The following is an 18,742-nucleotide window of genomic DNA, read 5'->3' on the forward strand; positions in this document are numbered from 1 at the left end:
TTAAGCAATGTTGACGGTGGCGGCGCTGCCGGGAGGCAGGACGTTCTTGTCGAAGCTGCCAATGACGTTGCCTGGGTTCAGTTAGATCGGGTGCTCAAGGCATAGGCGAGATAGACAAGTGGTTAACTCACCCTGGGACTTGTAGTTGCAGACGGTGTACCAGCTGCCAATGGAGCTGAGAGTGCCGGCAGCGCAGTAGTGGACGCCGCAGCCAACAGTGGTGGTGTCAACCCAGACCATCTGGGTGAAATGGCCCCACTGGAGGAAGTTGGTCATGTCAGGGCTGGCCTCGCCATAGCCGGTGTAGAGGTTCAGCTCGCCGTTGTACCACTGCTCAGTGATGGCACGCTGGGCAGCCTTGGCCTCACCAAGACCCTCGGAGCCAGTGGCACCCCACATGGCAAGGTTCTGGCCGTAGCCACCACCGCCAGTGGCCCTAATCGTACGTTAGTAGCGGGTCAAGGAAATATGCTGGCCGAGGGCTCGTGCTCGACTTACATGTCGTGCTCGAAGACGCAGGTCTGGGCGGTGATGAGGGCGTAGCTGGCAAGGGCGCTGTCCCAGGTCAGAGCGGGAGCAGAGTGGTTAGACCGGTGAATGTTGTGGGAGTCGAGGCACGTGCTCTGGAGGTCGCTGACGGCGGGAGCGGCGCTAGGGGCGGCCTCGGTGGTCTCGACAACGGTAGGCGCGGGAGCAGGGACATAGGGGGCGACGGGCTCCGAGACGACGGGCGCGACAACAGGCTCGGGGGTAGGAGTGGGGGTGGGAGTCGGGGTCGGGGTCGGGGTGGGAGTCTCGGAGCGCTTGGTGGTGATGGTCTCGAAGATGGGCGCAGGCGCGGGCGTATCCTCAATCTTGGGGACGGAGCTGGGAGCCTCGTAGAAGACAGCCGGGGTGGAGGGAGTAGGGGTGGGAGTAGGCTCCTCGATGGGAACGCCCTCAGTGACGGTGACGGTCACGTAGGTGATGTCCAGGACGACCTCCAGGGCACGGGGATCGATGGCGGCACCCATGGCCAAGACGGCACTAGTGGCGGCAAGAACAATGGAAGACTTCATTTTGTGAGTTGGATAAAGCTGGTATCGAAAAAAGTGAAGATCTGAAAAGACAATTAGCTTCGCCCGCGAAGATGTTGTATGTGTACGAGTGAAGGAAGCAAAGTCCGACTAGCGACTGATGAGAGAAGAAAAAAGGAGTGGGTTGAGGCAAGGTGGAACGAGAACTTGAACAAAGGGGGATATCATATTCATATATGACATCCGTCGAGGATCAAGACACCCGGCTTGCTCGGCGCCTCATGAGCATAGCATGCCTCAGCCGGTGCTGTTCGATGCTCCCGACACATGGACCCCGCCGTACGCATTGTTCGACACAGTGAGTCAAACAACACGTGACGGGGGAAGACAATGAACAACAACCATTGTTGGAAGGAGCGACACGATTCGTGCTGGAATGTGTCCCTCTTGTTGATGGCGTTCCAAACAATGCCATTGACGCGAATGGAATGAAGACATGGCAGGAAAAGTGGAGTATGAGGGAAATCTGGATCAGGGCGACTCACCTTTTGATGCTGTTGCTTGATGTCTTGGAATGATTCGCGGAATCTAACGAACAGGGGGATTCGGTCCGGAGGAAGGAGGTTGGGTTGTGATGGGAGAGATATTTATCGGAGTGAATTGATGGGCGGAGTTAAATATGTCCCGTGAGGTGGTTCTCAGAGCCAGCTGTGTGTGGTGATGCAGCACTGCTGATACGGTTCCGTCTAGGACCTTGTGGTGTGGAAAGGAGTGTGGTTGAACAACGTAGTTGCTGAAGTTGGAAGGAGGTTGGACGGAGTCGTAACTGTTTTTTCCGGAGAGTAGTGAGCCGTAGAAAAAAAGAAGTCTCGTGAGAGGGGTTGCGAAGGAATGACAAGAAGCCGGTGCTTGTTGGGTAGAGAACGTGAAGGTGAATCGCGGTTCCGAAAGGAATGTCGGTAGCCTGCCTGTCCTTCTATCCTGGAAGGTTGAGGGTGCAGGAAAAGAGGGGATTGGAGGTCTCGACCCGGTGGCGATATGATTGGTTTTAAAGGAATGGACGGTGTCAAACACGACACGATGGTGACCGAGGCCGAGGCGGAGAAAGGAAGGGGGGTGAAGGGAGTGGAAGAAGCGGTCTCCTGGGAGTGGTGAAGCAAGGAGGAGAGACAAGACGTTCTGGATGGCGATGGCGGGCTACTAAAAAGGAGCCGACAGGACGACGGAAACCCGCACGACTGGGATTGAGGGGCCGGGCGAGAGTCTGAGCGTGAGGCCAGTTCAAGGTTAGCGTCGACAAGGTTCAAGGCCAGAGCGTCCAGGGAGTGCGTGAGAGTAGGAGTGATAGTGAGAGAGCTGTGCGGTTGGGTTGTTTAGGTGCGGCGTGTGTGCGACTGACCGTAGACCGCGCCGAGGATGGTTCTGTTGGTGAAGGGCGACTGGGGTTCCCGGCGGGTGTGGTGTACTGTGGATTGTGGGTTGTGGGTTGTGGAGGTTTCGATGTCGAGGGGTGGAGGGGTGGCGTGTGAGCCTGTGTGGAGAGGCGTGAGATTTGCGAGGAAAATCAGACGAACAGAGAGGACGGGACGACGGGAGTGCAATGCGGGCCCTGCAGAATACCAGCAGAAGGAAGAGCGATGAGAGAGGGGTCCAACCCTTGAGGGGGTCGTGGAGAGGCAGTGGAGGCAACGGGTGATGAAGGATAACTATCTGGAGGCGAGACAAGCAAGCTGGGCAGGCCCTAAAAAAGAAATTGGGCGCAGTTTGGCCTGTCTGGGGGTTTGCAATTGAGTCAAAGTGACTGAGGGAACGAAGCTGGCCTGTACTAGGTGCGTGTAAGTGTTTAGGAGAGAGAAAAGGGGGTGCGTCAAAATCATCTGGGGGTGGTTGTATCGTTGGACTGGCAGCTAGTGCGTGAAGAAGCAGAGGCGCTCGAAGAAGGGACGAACTTCAGAGTGTGGTCCTTCCTCGTCTTCGAGATCGCCACTCTGACTATGACGCGGCAGCAGGTGCGACTCACCTGATAGTGCTGCTTTCCTGGTGCCTCGGAAACACCTCTTAAAAGCGTTCGGATGACATTTCATATTCGCCGTAGGGAAAAAATACCAAAACATATATCAATGCTACGCCTCGCCGCTCGCTCTGTCTCTCAGCCTTCAGCCCGACGTGCATCTACCATGCACCGAGCAGATCCTCAAACCTTGCCCCCCTCCCGTCTGCCTTACAAACCAGATGTTGTCCATCACTGGGTCAGCTTCCCGATCGAGGGCGCCGATTTTGCCGCTCTAGATTGCAGCATGTGACCGATATGCATTCCCAGATGCGGGTCATAATTGCTGCATATTATCAACGCAGCAGACACCGTCGTCCCTTGTTGCCCGAGGATGGTTCTAATCCCTCCTGCCCGCCATTCACAAAAACCATCTCTCCGTCACTTCGACAGCACGACCTCGTTGCTCCCTTTCTCCTTACCAAGCCAGGCCGTGTGCGCAAAAGCATCAAGGAGTCGGGCCATGCGTCAGCTCAGGCCCAGAATGAGAGCCCATCACCCTGCCCCTAAGCGCAGGTGTAAGCGACGTCTGATCTTCCACCTCCATCAGGTCCAGCATCGAGGGCGTCTCCTGGCCCCGGACGGCCCTCCTCTGGCTCCTCCAGGAGTCCCGGAGCCCTTGCAAAGCAGCGCGGCAGTCTTGGCTGACACAGAGCAGATATTTTGGAACAGTAACAGCCGGTGGTGTATTCCAACAGCGACAGATGGTAGTGCAGGCGGCAGAGGTAAGAGAGCGTGCTCGAGGGGCAGCGGAGAATAGGGGGGCTTGCAGACGATTTCCAAGGCGCTATCTTCCCACCCTGCCAATGTCATCTCGCTCCGCCCGTCGTCCGTCGTCGGCCCTGGCGTCTCGTCTGCTCAACACACGCCCCCCTCCTTTCCCCTTCTCCCACGTCCCGGCCCCTGGCCTCTCGGCACATTTGACCAATTCCCATGCGGCAGCGTACAGTCCCCCCATGTAATTGGCTCAAATGGCAACAGCAGCCCTCTAAGTGAGCCGGTACCTTGCAGCAGAGTGGGTGCTTCTGCTCTGATTGCTGCAAGGGTCATCTGGGCGGCTCCACCAAACAGCCACTTGGCCGGGGGAGACCCATAACTCTGAAACGGCCTTAATCTCGGTGGGGACCCGTTCATCCAGTCTTGCTGGTCCTGGACTGTGCGCGGCGCCTTCCTCGACGCCGCCCTTGCTAAAGAGCGTCGCCTCGACCGCCATCTCTCTTCCCTTCAGTCAGCAGCAGTTGCCTCTGCTGATGCTGCTCAACTGCTTCCACTCGCCGCTCATATCTTTAAAATGGGGTTTCTCCTGGGCGACGATAGCGCCCTGGTCGCGACGATGGCTGCAACACAACATCGCCCGCCACCCAACTGCCACTGTGCTTCTGTCAGCCATCCCCGGTCCACGATACGTTTTTAACTTTACTACCGCAGCCTTTGGCCGTCCCTTCCGTTTTTCGTCAAATGACCTCATTACGCTCGTGGAGTCGTCGCTGACCACCACTCCACCTTGTCGCCTTGCCATCGGACCATTTGTTTCCAGCCAACTCATCGGACTCAGCGTCCCATCGCACACGACATCATTCTGGACCTTTGATTACCGATGACGATGGGATGGGTCTCCGAGGAAACCTGGCATCCCGGCGCGGAGCCCAAGACGAGTGAGATGAAGCTGCAAAATCCTCCGGCCTTCCAACACCATGCATGCATGCATGCATGCATACATGCTGCTTTCTCCGGGGGGTGGTAGGGGATGGATTTCAGGCATCGCTTACGCCCTTACCAACTGTGGATAACAGCCGACACAGCTAATGGAGGTTGAGGTGGACATCAACCTGTATCGCCAATTTCCACTGGAGGCAGATGCTCCCCGTGAAGAAGAGATACGGCCCATGCACACAATCACAGACGTCTGCCGGCACATTGCTGATATGTACGTTTGGACGAGCCAATACACGGATGGACGCCTGTCCTGCGGCAGTGCCTCCTTGCCGACAGCCAACCGGACTTCTGTGGTGTGGCTACCACCTTGGAAAAGAACATCCTTCCGAGCGCTGCACAGCTTTCGACAGGCTGCGGGAAACGAACGCCATCGCCCTACTAATTGGTCCGGTGGCGCTCATCCAGTTCGCGCCAAGAGTACTGCAGACAAGCTCACCTATATTTACCTATAGCGAACGGTGATGGCTTGAACTTCGCAACCCAGCGGCACTTGCTCTCAACGGCCAAGTCGTCGAGCCAGCTCCAGCTGCTGGGTAACCCTAACCCCGCGCGAACAGTGATTTACATCATCCCGAGTTCGATTCAGCTTCTTTCCCGAAAGCCAATCTGCCGCACTGTTCGCCGGACCGGACCCGTGATCAGCGGCCTCGATCGAGATGGTGATTGTGACGGACGGCTACTGTAGTGCAAATCTATTCAACATGCCCCCGCCGCTTAGTGGAGGGCGACCCAGTTCAGCCAAACGTTCTAGATGGCCAAAGTTCGAACCACATACGCCGGCCCTTTCCATGAATCAGTCCAATGGCTCCCGTGGTGTTCGCTGTAGTCTGTTAGCGGGCTGTCAGGACTTCAATCGACTCTGTCATCAAGTGTGGCAGTTGTGTCATTCAACTGAGCGAAAGGGGAAAGGACAAGGTTTCCGGCTGCATACATAACCGAACATCTCAAGCCGTCCGATTAGACGTGGAGCACACTCGACAAGCGACGATCGTTCGGAAGTTTCCTCCCATGCAGCTGCGAGGAAGTGCACAGATGTATCCCGCTGAGGCAGTTGAATGCGACCTTGCCAGTCGCCAATGACACACCCCCCCAGTCTGTAGAACAGAGGTTTTCATCCCTTCTCAAGTTATGGACACTGCCCATCCTCACCACAAACAAGATGTCTTCTCGTCTTCTTCAATCACACGGCATTGTTTTGACCCGGCTCGAATATAAACTCTCATGCCACAGGTTTCTAGTTTAACTTGCCACCCATGTGGTGAAACTTATTGCGGAGCTAGAGCAGCTCCCCCGACATCGCCATCCCAGCTGGCCCTGACTTGACAACCAGGGGAGTCCCTCAGCGCATCTCATTTCTGAGGGCAAATGAGCGCAAAGCAATCAGGATTCAGACCTTTCTTCACCCCCCGCTGTTTGGGTTCCATCACAGCCATCCATTCATGAGAGCGGCGTCCTGGCCACCAAAAAGGCGGAAACAGGGGCTGGTCGGGGGCAGCGTGAGCTTTCATCAACCGCGAAATGAGCTTTTGTTTACTCCCAGGGCCTCGAACATCCTTAATCTTGCCTACGAAATTCGGGTGAGGGTTTTTTTCTTGGTTCTGCCCCGCGTGCGCCGTCCCTCTTTTCTGATTGCCGGTGGATCGCGGGCCACACGGCACATCATTTCAGAGTTCAGACGGCCGAACCCCGGGGAAGACGGCATTTCCATCCTAGATCCTGAGATCTCGAGACCCTGTCGCTGCTGGAGTCCCCATTTCCAAGTTCCAACTTGCCATCACGTTGTTACCATCGACTCATGTCCAGCCCACAAGAAAGACGAACGCCGCACACGAAATTTGCCTTCGCAAGTCTAGACTCTGGAACCCGTTGGGCTGCAAAATCCTCCAGGAACAAGCCCGGGCATGCCGAGTACGCGCCGATAAGCATGCCCTCAACCACGGGGGCACAAAGTCAAACCCTCAAGCCCTCCCTCGCTGTGTCAGCGAGGTTCTTTGGCGACCCTCTGTTTGGTCCAGGGGCACCAGATCACCCAAACACGTAGAAGTCTTCCGAAACATGTCGTTTGGCGATTTCTGCGGCCACCTTGCGCGGCCCGGTGGTCCAGCGCCCGTGACTCGAGGTTTCACTACATCGACACCCTTCGGCGCATGGCATGACAGAAACCCATGATGCCCATGTCCTCTACGATTAACAGCAACAACCCTGACGTCAAGCCAACGGAGGTTTCACGACAGCGTCAAGCTCGATCGCAGTGTTCCATTTGAATGGCCTCGGCGGGCGAGAGCTTTCCAACTTGCCAGCTTCTCGGTTTCTTGTCATGCTGAAATGCTTTGGGGAAATAGCAGGAGTCGGAAACAAGGGACAAACTCCGCAAGATCTGGACAAATTCGGTTTGCCATGCTATTCAGTGTTTGAGGCAGGAAGCAACACTTAATTTCAAGGTATTCGTCGCATCATCAATAGGACCTGGACGACAGCCGCATGAACATGAGTGGGCTTTGCCATGGTCGACCCTTCGCGGAATGCTGCGACGAAGCATGCGCCCCGTCGCCAGCTTCAAATAGGTTCCCTCACCCAGATCTGACAAGCAACAAGCTAGAGGCGGACATCTTCATCATACTCCATAAGGTGCACCTCAACGACTTCCAGTAGCTTTCGTTCAACGTCGCCACTGCCCAAGAATGCCAAGATGGCTCGTCCATCTCAGTCTCCGGTTTCGATGCACAGATCGAGCGACCATATGACCACAATCCAACTCCGCGCAAGTCAGACAGTCGGGATCCTCAAGACACCTCCTGACCAACTGTCTTATCCATCTTTTCTTCATGTACGCCCCGAAAGGCTATTCTAGAAACTCTAGCCTCTTCTTCTCTGATACCTCTTCGCCTGTACGTTAGTCTTAGCGACGTCAACATGTTAGGAAGTCGTCGTGCAAAGGGGTGATGATCTTGTAGCTTTCTTACAAGCGTCACCCGCATCCCCTATCAGTCTGCTCACATGTATACACACGGCACACGTCCTACCCATCCATGGCGGCTTACTGCTTTCCTAACACCTTCTACTCCTGACTGAAAGGCGGCGTGTGCGGCTTCGCTTTTTGGCAAACGCATCCGAAGGACCGTTCAACGTACGTTCTTCTTGGTGGGGTGGCGTCCAGCGGGCGTAAACCCCGCGTCGGAGGTAGATTGGCATCGTTCTCGACAAGAGGGCCAACACGTCTTACCCCAGTCTGTTCTGACTACGCCGTCAGCATGTCACTTGCCGTAGGGGCACACAAAGGAGACGAGTCTTGGAATCCTCCTGACTCAAAAACTGTGATAGGCTTGTTGGATGACTGCTCACATATCGGCATCGCCGTGGCTGATTCCTCATATGACTTCTGTCCCATCTCTTTCGCCGTCGATGTTCTTTCCCGTGGGAACCGACGCGGACTCATAGACGATGCCTCATCCGCCATAGTCATCGAATGTCTCCGACGCTTCCACCGTTGTCTCGGCTACCTGCCGGGGAGTTGTCTATGCGGTCGTGACAGCTGAAGGGTAAGCTTTACAGACTCTCACACGAGGGTGCGCTGGACGAAATCCAGTCTCGTAACTGTAACGTCGCACGTCCGTAAGAATGACAAGGTCGATCACGTCAGTAAAATCTGGCCCGGTCCAATCCTGCCTTTCCTTCCCAGCTGCTGCGTTCTGTCCCACGACGCAGGCAAGGCAGAACAGGCGTGGGGTCTGATCAAAAGCGGTCTCCGCGCCCCTTTACCGCAACCCCCCCCCCCCCCCCCCCCAAAAAAAAAACCCCTCCCCCTCAACTCGAGAGACATAGCAGAGGCAAATCGGGTTGCCACAAGGAATTCAGCACCCCCGAGGCAGAATTGTTGTGCTAAGGGGGAGTTGTGGTCGTACGGGCCACATGCGTCCTGGGAGGACCAAAACGGGGACGAGGTCGACGACGGCGGAGGCCAGTGAGCGAGGGAGAGTAAGATCGAGCGAGTGAGTGATAGAGAAGTTGCAGGAAGATTCAAGGAGGGTTGGTCCGGGTGTTTGGCGGGTGTGTGCTTTTCGGGACGGTGCTCAAAGGAGGGGGGTGTTGATGAAAGATTGATGCGGTTGCAGTCAGGCTGTTCGCCTCGAAGCAGATCTTGATGACGAAGAGGAGCGTTGCAACGCTCGCCGAGGGCATTTTGGCAGTCCTCTTGGCCCGTGAATGTTGCCATTGAATCCGTCTGTATACTGTAGGTAGACCAGACCAGGCCGGCAGGACGTCGGCGTTCTTCTTTTGGCACGTGGGCTCGATGGAAGCCTTCCACGAGCGAACATCAGGTTGGAATGAACCACGGCGTGTATCTCATGACCAGGACGCCCAAGGCAGAGAAGTTATGGTCTGGAACTCGCCTAGGACGCCGTTGAAGAAGTGGAGGTTCACCTCCCAATAAGCTCTGGACGCTGACGCCTCACCGTCGACCGTGTCCAGTCGGCCGTCTCAAGCCGAGACGCGCTCCGTTGTTGCAGCTACTTACCAGATCGTCGCGGGAAATGGGGTAAGCACGGAAGCAGGGCAAGTAACAGAAAGAAGCCATTTTGGTTGATTCCAACTCTGATTGATGACATATGTACACAGCGCTTTCTATCGCCAAGTTCCGAGCCTACATCTTCAACGCAAAGCCTAGACGTCTCTCCCTCCCTCCCTCCGCGGCATCCGTATCGGAGAAGAAAGAGAGAGCCGTCTTCCCACAGCGCCCTTCGCAACACAGACACGCGCACGCGAACACGCCCACAAACATGCCCGCCTTTTACGACGCCTGCTTGCTGCCCTCGGCCTTTGACGGCGGGATGAAGGGCTTGCCCTCGAGGGTGTTGATGGCTTGGTCGGCGTAGATCATGTGGGGGCGGAGCTCGACGGGGGTGACGCCGGGACGCTGGTTGGGAATGTTCTTCTCGAGTTTCTGCGAAAGAGAGGGGTGAGCTATTGGTCGGCCGTCATACAGAGAACAGAGTGAAAGCGGGAGAAGGCTCCGGCAGTCCTCTCTGCTCGACAAGGTAGGTCATTACGTACCAGGTTCTCGTAGACACACTTGTTCAGCTTCCACTCGGCCGGTCGGCACTGGTAGAGCTGGTGGTTGCGGTTCTCGATGCAGGTCCAGTGAGCCTTGAACTGCTCGAGGCAGTGGGTGTTGATGTCCTTCAGCCTGTGGAGAAGCGGATTCCAAGTCAGCGTTTCGACATCCCTATCGCGACATTTGTCCCGTGTCCTGCACCCCGCGGCTCCCGGTCGGCCAAGTCCCAGTTGAGGGCCAGCTTCCACCTCTGATCTCCGACGTAGCCGACGGAGAAAGAGAATGGTTCAACGTACACGCTAGAGGCACATCTCGTGACCCTCCGGCCCTCCTTCAGGCAGTCGAACTCGCCGCGGCCCGGGTTCTCGGTCTTGCACTGCATGAAGTCGTCATTGTATTCGCGGCACCGGGCGCCGATGAAGTAGGAGGCGGACAGAAGGGGCGCGGAGCTGGCGCCGACCTCCTTGACCTTGGGGATGTCGTCGGGCAGGGGGGTCGTGTCGACCTGGACCTGCTGGTTGAATCTGCGAGCGCATCGTGGTTAGCCTCTCTGTTGTTGTCGCGATCCAAGAGTCGTCGGGGATGAGCTGCGATTGGGCCAATTGGACGGCCGGAAGGTATGACGGGGCTAAGGGGGCACGTACTGAGGCCGTCGGGACGCCATGGTTGTGGTTGTGGTGATGGGGGAGTCGGGGGGGGAAGGGAGAGAGGTCGTTTCTGGGTTCGGATGGTCATCCAGAGCAAGCTTTCCGGGCACTGGACGCTGCGAATTGAAGTGAGGTCGATTTAGGAGAGAGCTGATTGGCTCGGTTGGGGCGAGGCTGAAGTGGAGCTTTGGACTGTGGCGCCACGGTGTGCTTCTCGCTCGGTCTGGGAAAAAGTGTGGCGCCCGGTGAAGGCGGCCGTAGCTTGCAAAGCTCCGATTTATTCTTTTCGCGTTCGTTGCTGGGTCCCCAATCTAACGGGCAGCTCAACAGCAACCCTGCGATCGATACCCGGTGAAGCATCCTCCCCCGTGCGAAACATCTGCGACGATTTGCTCTCCAGCCGCCCCTGGAAGCCGCGTCTTTGTTCCGATACACCCGCGACTTCTTTCACCCCAGCTCTTCCGACGACCATGCGCTGAAGAGGTTCTTTTGGGTTATTGATTTCTTTTTGCGCTGTGCCACTCTGCGCATCAATCTTCTTCCACCTCGATCGTACGGACGTGACGACAGAGCGGCGCTATCTTTCCTTGGACACCCTCATTATCCATAGGCTTCATCGCACGTAATGAGTTTATTCGGAGCACCGAAGCCCGCAGGGCAGACTGGGGGCCTCTTCGGCGGTGGTGGATTCGGCAGCACGCTGGGACAGTCGACACAGCAGCAGCAGCAGCAACCGCAGCAACAGCAGCAGGGAAACCAGCAGCAAGGTGGTCTGAGTTTGTTTGGGCAAACGCAGAACCAGTCAAACGCCTTTGGGAACTCGTTTGCCCAGTCTCAACAGCCCCAACAGCAGCAGCAACAACAACAACAACAGCAGCAGCAGCAACAGCAGCAGCAGATGCCCAGCTTGTCACAGTCGCAAGCACAGCTTTCAAGCTCCCTCTGGCAACCCGGCAGGGACACACCTCGTACGTATATGTTCTGTTGGAGTTCTTCCTTTACATTTTGATACTGACCGGCACCCCGTGAAGAGAGCCAGAAGCCTATACCCGAACAAATGGCCCTCATCTTCGAGAAGTGGAACCCCACAAACCCCAACTGCGCCTTTAAGCACTACTTCTACAACAAGGTCGATGAGGCGTCGGTCCCCTTCTACAAACCCGGCCCGCACGAAGATCCCAAGGAATGGGAGGAGGCGCTGCAAAAGAAGCCTGCGCCGGGCTACATTCCGGTCCTCTGCACAGGATTCTCGGGCGTTGCGGCGCGCCTCCAGACGCAGAAGAAGGTTGTCGGGGAGCTTAACGTGCGCCTGCACCAGATCAACGCCAGCCTGGACGCAATTCTCTCGCGGCATGACCTCGAGACGAGCGTGCGCGCGCTGGCGGCCCGCCGGCGCCACGTCGTGCTCCGCGAGCGGTGCCTCGCCCTCGCCGCGCGTGTGCAGGTGTTGCGCAACCGTGGCTACGCCCTCAGCGGCGACGAAGACGACCTGCGGCTCAAGCTGGTGGAGCTCGAGCGCAACGTGCAGGACCCCGCGCTGGCGGCGAGGGAGGAAGAGCTCTGGAGCCGGCTGATCGTGCTCCGGGACTACGCAGACCAGCTTATGAAGGAGACCAGTAAGCCCGCGTTCGCGAGCGGCGAGGGTTTAAGCGAGGAGACGGAACACAAGACGAAGAAGGTAAGATTGTGTGCTGGGAACGCCTCGTTTATTGCCGGAAGGGTGATGCTAACCGACTGTCACCGCAGGTCCTGGAAGACTACGAGAAGCAGATCCAGCACCTCAAGAAGGAGGTCGAGTCGATCACAAAAGCCTTTGCTGACTGGGAGAAGGAGCGGAACCCGAGCTGAGAGGCTCGTTCCTGAGTTTGGATGTCGTGGGACATGTCGTATCAAGACGATGGGATGCGAGCGAACGCTCTTTGCGGTGTGCGGGATAGGATGTATGGGGTGCAATGGCATGAGTATTAGGCAATCCCGTACCAAGAAAACGAAGTGAGGGTGAGGGTTTGGATGTGCCGCGAACCACTCCTTCACACATGGGCACGCATCGATCGAGGCCGCGTCGAACAAAAGTCGTGATGTTTGTTTTTGCCGTGATTCCGGTGTGATCTATATCCATAGCCCCATCCGACCAGCCCTTTGTACAGTGTACAGATGATATTTTACATAAGAGGGGGGGTATTCATCCCCATTACACATGCCCTAGGCGGGCGGAATGGCCTCGCAGCTCATCGTCGTGGCGGGCCCTGTCTTGCGTTGCAGACGTGACGTTTTGTTTCGCGTCATTGTTCGTCATGATATCCAACCTCAGAGGGGTCCTCTTCAAACCCCCAGGAAAGGAGACTTTCGTTTAAAAGAAGCCGGAGACGGCGTCGATAGCAAAGGGGGCTATAACAATGGTAAAAAAATAAAATCTCTGATTAGCAAATGTTTGGGCGAAGAGGGAGGCTTTGGTGATTGAACGGCCGCCAATCGGACGACCGGGGACGTTTGGCACGTACAGAGGTACAAAAGGACGGCGGAGACGACGACCTGCTGAACAGAGAAGCTGGCCTCAGCCTCCATCTGCTTGATCTCCTCCTCGCTGAGCTGGGGCGGCGCGACTGCAGGCAACAGGTTAGCTGGGGCAGTAAGGGAGCCTTGTGGAAGGCGGGTTATCATGGTTTGGGGGGAGTGTGCATACATCCTCCAAACATTTTGACGGTTTGTTGTTTTTCGATGAAAGACTGACTGGGGACCGGGGTGGTGTGATGTCGGAGTGGGTGGATGGATCGTGAGGTGGTGATAGTATTTCGCGGTTGGGTTGCCAGGTTCAGCGATGATGTCGTCGCAAAAATTTAGAGAAGCTCCAGTCCGTCCAGCTCCGTCCCGGGGCGGTACGTACCCATAATGCGTGCCAAACCTCACTTTTCGAGCCTCACGCAGTTCGACCCGCTTGCTTAGCAAATCATGGACTGACACTACTTGCCTAGCCCACAGTAGGTACTTCGGTACATGCACATGCGCATCTAATTGTGAATTTAGTGCTTCAACTGCTGCGCTGGAGCAGCTCGGCTCTTCCACCGAGCGCTCGGTTTCTCATCCGCACCTCCAACAAATGCCCCCCGGACCCATGCTCAGCCCACCCTGTCGTTTCTCTCATTGGTCAAAGGGTCCGGTTCTGGATGTAATCGCGGGCTATCCACGGCCCGCGGTGCTGTTTTCCAGCGTTTTTGCTTGAACGCGCCGGGGACCCCAAAGGCCAGGGAGGGCATGGTTGGGGAACGTGGGACCGGAGGCGGCTTCCCTATTGCTGGCTCATCAGCATCGCTCAATTATCGCTCGTCCTCGATCCCCTTCGGTGCGCGCTTATCAGCGGATCGCCCGATAAGGTCAGTCTCCCTTCCCTCGTCGGACGGATCCTTTCCGTACGATTAGTCTACCTACTGTAGGTCTTTCACTCACACTCTCTCTGTCACCTCTCTGCGCGCCAGGGATCTCGCACCCAACCGAAAGGGTTTCTTGGTGTCTTGGTGAGGTGTCTGAGTGTTTTTGGGCGGCAGATGAATGAACGAACGGTCCAGCGCTCTGGAGGGGGGCCGACTCAGGAATCGTATCCCTGGGGGACGCTCTGCTACCTACCTCCCCAGAGAATCTGTACAGTACTTACACATGGGTACGTATCCGTACTTCGAGTCGATAAGTACCTAAGTAGGTAGCCCTTCCATAGTACAGACAGCCAAAAGGTACAAGAAAGAAGATTCAAGGGCGGATGGCAGCCGGCACCGGTTCTGTTCCTCACCGACACGTCCGCATTGAAGCGTCCAGTAGGCGCCGGTCGCTCTCTTTCTCGCCCCCCTCGCTCTTTACCTCATTTTGTTTTGTCTTGCAAAACAAAAACGTCTGGTCTTTTTCCAAGGAGTCCGTTGCGAAGAAAGGCACCTGCACGGGGTGTTTTGAATCGGGACAGTTCGAGGGTTCGCTTTTATCCCGAGTCGCATCTCGGATCTATAAGTGGCGACAAGGGTGTTGCTGCTCGACCTACACAACGATATCGGGCCACTATCCGAGCCAACATTTCTTCTATACGGATACACACGCGCGCGCACGACTCTCACCACCACGCCGCTTCTTCTTCTTATCTTCCTTCCTTCCTTCTTCACTTCTTCCTTTTTCCTTCTCCTTTACCTCTCTCCCTTTTCTATCTCCTCTCTTCCTCAAGTCACACACACCCTTGGACCTCGGCGAGTCTTACGGCATTTTCAATTCATCTTTGAATTGCCACTCACAAAACCCGCCTATCCTCCCTCCCTCCCACAATGGCATCATTGAGATTGCCCCTCCCCCGCCAGCTTCGGCTGGTAGCTCCGAGGTCGAGGGTTCTCGCCCGGCAGACGCCGTTGGCCTCGTGGGTTTGCAACTCATGCGCCTCCAACTCGGCCGTGACCTCTCGGGTCCCCCGTGTGAGGACCTTCAGCGCCATCACATCCCTCCAGAACGCCACGAGCGCGAGGATCCCCTCGGTTGACGCCTCCCTTGAACCGCTCCAGAGGCCCGAGTCGTTCATCCCCCGCCACATCGGCCCTGACGTCCATGACGCCGAGGCCATGCTCAAGGCGCTTGACCCTCCCGCCAACTCCATTGATGAGTTTATTGCCCAGGTTCTTCCCGCGGATATCCTCTCCGAGAGGAAGACCTTCGCCTGGGACACCGAGGGCCCGACGGATGAGAGCAAGATCCTGGCGCGGGCCACCGCCTGGGCCAAGGCTAACGAGGCCGCTCCCTTGCCTTTGATCGGCGCTGGATACAACCCCAGTGTCACGCCCCGTGTTATTCAGACCAACGTCCTGGAAAGCCCGGCTTGGTACACCAGCTACACCCCTTACCAGCCGGAAATCAGCCAGGGACGTCTCGAGTCGCTCCTCAACTACCAGACCATGGTCTGCGACCTGACCGGTCTCCCCATCTCCAATGCCAGTCTCCTGGACGAGGGGACGGCGGCCGCCGAGGCCATGACCTTGTCGATGAACGCTCTATCTGCCTCCCGTGCCAAGAGGCCCGGCAAGACCTTTGTTGTCTCCCACCTCGTTCACCCCCAGTCCATTTCCGTTCTCAAGAGCAGAGCCCAGGGATTCGGCATCAAGGTCGAGACCCTCGATGTCAGCACCGCCGAGACCCAGGAGAAGATCAAGGCCCTGGGACAGGACTTGGTCGGTGTCATGATCCAGTACCCCGACACCAGGGGCAAGGTTGAGGACTTCCGGGGCCTTTCCGAGCTCGTTCACGAGCAGGGTGCCCTGCTCAGCGCCGCGACCGACCTTCTGGCCCTGACGGTCCTTACGCCTCCTGGCGAGTGGGGTGCCGACATTGCTTTTGGAAGCGCCCAGCGCTTCGGTGTGCCCCTCGGCTTCGGCGGACCCCACGCCGCCTTCTTCGCCGTCAAGGAGGCCCACAAGCGCCGCATCCCCGGCCGCTTGGTTGGTGTCTCCAAGGACCGCAGCGGCCGCCGGGCCCTGAGATTGGCTCTGCAGACCCGCGAGCAGCACATCCGCCGTGAGAAGGCCACCAGCAACGTCTGCACCGCACAGGCTCTTCTGGCCAACATGGCTGCGCTGTTCGCCGTCTACCACGGCCCCGAGGGGCTCAAGGAGATCGCCTCGAGACTGGTCCGGCTTGCTCGCGGCGTCCAGGCCGTCGCCGAGGCCGCCGGCCTGGAGACTGAGCAGAGCGGTGCCAGCCCCGACGGCAAGGTTTTGTTCGACACTGTCGTGATCAAGGCTGGCGATCGCGCCCAGAACATCTTGGCCGAGGCTAAGAAGGCTGGTCTGGGCTTCCGCGACTATGGAAACGGTGATATTGGCATCAGTGTTAACGAGACGGTCAACGAGGAAGTCTTCCACACCATCGCCACCGTCCTCGGCAAAGCCACCGGCGCCCAGACCGCCGAGGTCGCGAGCAAGGCCTACGGCGCCCTCACCCAGGACATTGCGGAACTGCTGCCCGAGTCTCTCCGTCGCCAGTCTGCCTACCTCACCCACCCCGTCTTCAACACCCACCGCAGTGAGACGGAGATCCTCCGCTACATCCATCACCTCCAGTCCAAGGACCTGTCCCTCGTCCACTCCATGATCCCTCTCGGATCCTGCACCATGAAGCTGAACAGCGCGACCGAGATGGCGCTCATCTCCCTCCCCGGCTTCTCCACGATCCACCCCCACACGCCCATGAGCGAGCTCAAGGGCTACACGGCCCTGATCGACAGCCTGTCGGAGCAGCTCAAGGGCATCACCGCCATGGACGCCGTCTCCCTGCAGCCCAACTCGGGCGCCCAGGGCGAGTTCGCCGGCCTGCGCGTCATCCGCAAGTACCTCGAGCAGCAGCCGGGCAAGAAGCGTGACATCTGCCTGATCCCGGTCTCGGCCCACGGCACCAACCCTGCCTCGGCCGCCATGGCCGGCATGCGCGTCGTCCCCATCAAGTGCGACCAGAAGACGGGTAACCTGGACATTGAGGACCTGGAAGCCAAGTGCAAGAAGCACGCCGACGAGCTCGGTGCCTTCATGGTCACGTACCCCAGCACCTACGGAGTCTTCGAGCCCAGTGTCAAGAAGGCCTGCGACCTCGTTCACCAATACGGTGGTCAGGTGTACATGGACGGCGCCAACATGAACGCCCAGATCGGCATCTGCTCGCCTGGCGAGATCGGGGCCGACGTCTGCCATCTCAACCTCCACAAGACCTTCTGCATCCCTCACGGCGGCGGCGGTCCCGGTGTTGGACCCATCTGCGTCAAGGAGCACCTCGGCCCTTACCTGCCCGGCCGCTCGCCCGAGGCCGGGGAGGCCATGGTGGCCAGCGCGCCGTACGGCAGCGCCGGCATTCTGCCCATCAGCTGGGCGTACAACGCGCTCATGGGCAACGACGGCCTGCGCCTCGCGACCAAGGCGGCCATCCTCAACGCCAACTACATCCTCGCGCGCCTCAAGCCGCACTACAAGATCCTCTACACCAACGAGAACGGCCGGTGCGCGCACGAGTTCATCCTCGACGCGCGGCCGTTCAGCGCGACGGCGGGCATCGAGGCGATCGATATCGCCAAGCGCCTCCAGGACTACGGCTTCCACGCGCCGACGATGAGCTGGCCCGTGAGCAACACGCTCATGATTGAGCCGACGGAGAGCGAGAGCAAGGAGGAGCTCGACCGCTTCATCGACACGCTCATCAGCATCCGTCAGGAGATCCGCGAGGTCGAGGAGGGCAAGCAGCCCCGAGAGGGCAACGTCCTCAAAATGGCGCCTCACCCGCAGATGGACGTCATCCTGGGCGACGGCGAGGGCAAATGGGACCGCCCTTACACCCGCGAGAAGGCGGTGTACCCGCTGCCGCACCTGAAGGAGAAGAAGTTCTGGCCCAGCGTGGGTCGCATCGACGACAGTGAGTGTTTCCCTTGTCCCCTTTTGCAAAGGTGCATCCGTGTTACAGAAGACTAACAGAGAGACACAGCATACGGTGACCTGAACCTCTTCTGCACGTGCCCTCCCGTTGTGGACACGACGCAAGAGTAAATGGATGATTTTGCATCTGATAGACCATGATACCAGCAGGACGATGTAGAATCGTGACTGCATGACATACACGCAAAGCGAACAACACGTTTGCAAGCCTAGAGGTTCGAACGTAATTCAACATCCAAGACGGCTGTCCTCTTTCACCCGGACAACCAAATGTTCAAAGTTCGGGCCTTCTTTTTTTCAACATTTCTTCCCCCATCATCTCTTATAGCAAGCGAATGGAGGGATATGAGTTCCTACGATTTCAACAGGGAAAAATTCTTAGACGCATTACACTCATGCATGGTAGGGTTTGGGTTTGGGAGGAGGGGGCCGGGCGCATTGGGGCGAACCGGCGGGAGTTCAACGACATCACACAGCCCGGAGGGTTGTTTCGTTTGGTATTGGTTTTTTTTCTTCGTTTTCTTTGTGGGACATTGTGACGCAACAACGTAGGAAGACTGGCGGGCGCTTGTAGCCGGAAAATGCGAACCAACATCTACAACATTGACTTGCTCCACGTGCGTGTTGCGAAGGGTTTCCGCGACTAACTGGCCGCGGTTGTTGCGGCTAGTCATTCAAGAGCGACGGTGTACGATAATGGGCCCAAGGGCAGCGACGACTGCGAATCGCTGGCTTACCAAGATGGCTGATCACGAATTGCAGACGCACCTGAGGGGATCGTCAGCCGGTCTAGCTGCTTTCCCTCATCTCTTGTCACAAACCCGGAC

The 18,742-nt window shown here is 57.5% G+C and overlaps 4 protein-coding genes across 4 annotated transcripts; 2 read left to right on the forward strand and 2 right to left on the reverse strand.

Moving 5' to 3' along the window:
- On the reverse strand, positions 1-1,058 carry CH63R_07063 (effector 14; the record flags this gene model as incomplete). Its single annotated transcript, XM_018302038.1, has 3 exons — positions 1-71; positions 132-436; positions 499-1,058. 3 exons carry the CDS (start codon positions 1,056-1,058, stop codon positions 1-3), a joined length of 936 nt encoding a protein of 311 aa, XP_018156816.1.
- An 8,513-nt stretch (positions 1,059-9,571) lies between these two features.
- On the reverse strand, positions 9,572-10,499 carry CH63R_07064 (CHCH domain-containing protein; the record flags this gene model as incomplete). Its single annotated transcript, XM_018302039.1, has 4 exons — positions 9,572-9,724; positions 9,835-9,967; positions 10,132-10,359; positions 10,480-10,499. The coding sequence occupies 4 exons, from the start codon at positions 10,497-10,499 to the stop codon at positions 9,572-9,574; spliced, it is 534 nt and encodes a 177-aa protein (XP_018156817.1).
- Positions 10,500-11,107: 608 nt separating this feature from the next.
- Positions 11,108-12,330, forward strand: CH63R_07065 (Nucleoporin nup44; the record flags this gene model as incomplete). The annotated part of the gene is made up of 3 exons (XM_018302040.1): positions 11,108-11,450; positions 11,514-12,160; positions 12,229-12,330. 3 exons carry the CDS (start codon positions 11,108-11,110, stop codon positions 12,328-12,330), a joined length of 1,092 nt encoding a protein of 363 aa, XP_018156818.1.
- A 2,450-nt stretch (positions 12,331-14,780) lies between these two features.
- Positions 14,781-18,026, forward strand: CH63R_07066 (Glycine dehydrogenase; the record flags this gene model as incomplete). The annotated part of the gene is made up of 2 exons (XM_018302041.1): positions 14,781-17,895; positions 17,965-18,026. The coding sequence occupies 2 exons, from the start codon at positions 14,781-14,783 to the stop codon at positions 18,024-18,026; spliced, it is 3,177 nt and encodes a 1,058-aa protein (XP_018156819.1).
- Between the last annotated feature and the right edge of the window lie 716 nt (positions 18,027-18,742).

The sequence above is a fragment of the Colletotrichum higginsianum genome, chromosome 5 (genome assembly GCF_001672515.1).
Source record: "Colletotrichum higginsianum IMI 349063 chromosome 5, whole genome shotgun sequence".
Taxonomy (NCBI): domain Eukaryota; kingdom Fungi; phylum Ascomycota; class Sordariomycetes; order Glomerellales; family Glomerellaceae; genus Colletotrichum; species Colletotrichum higginsianum.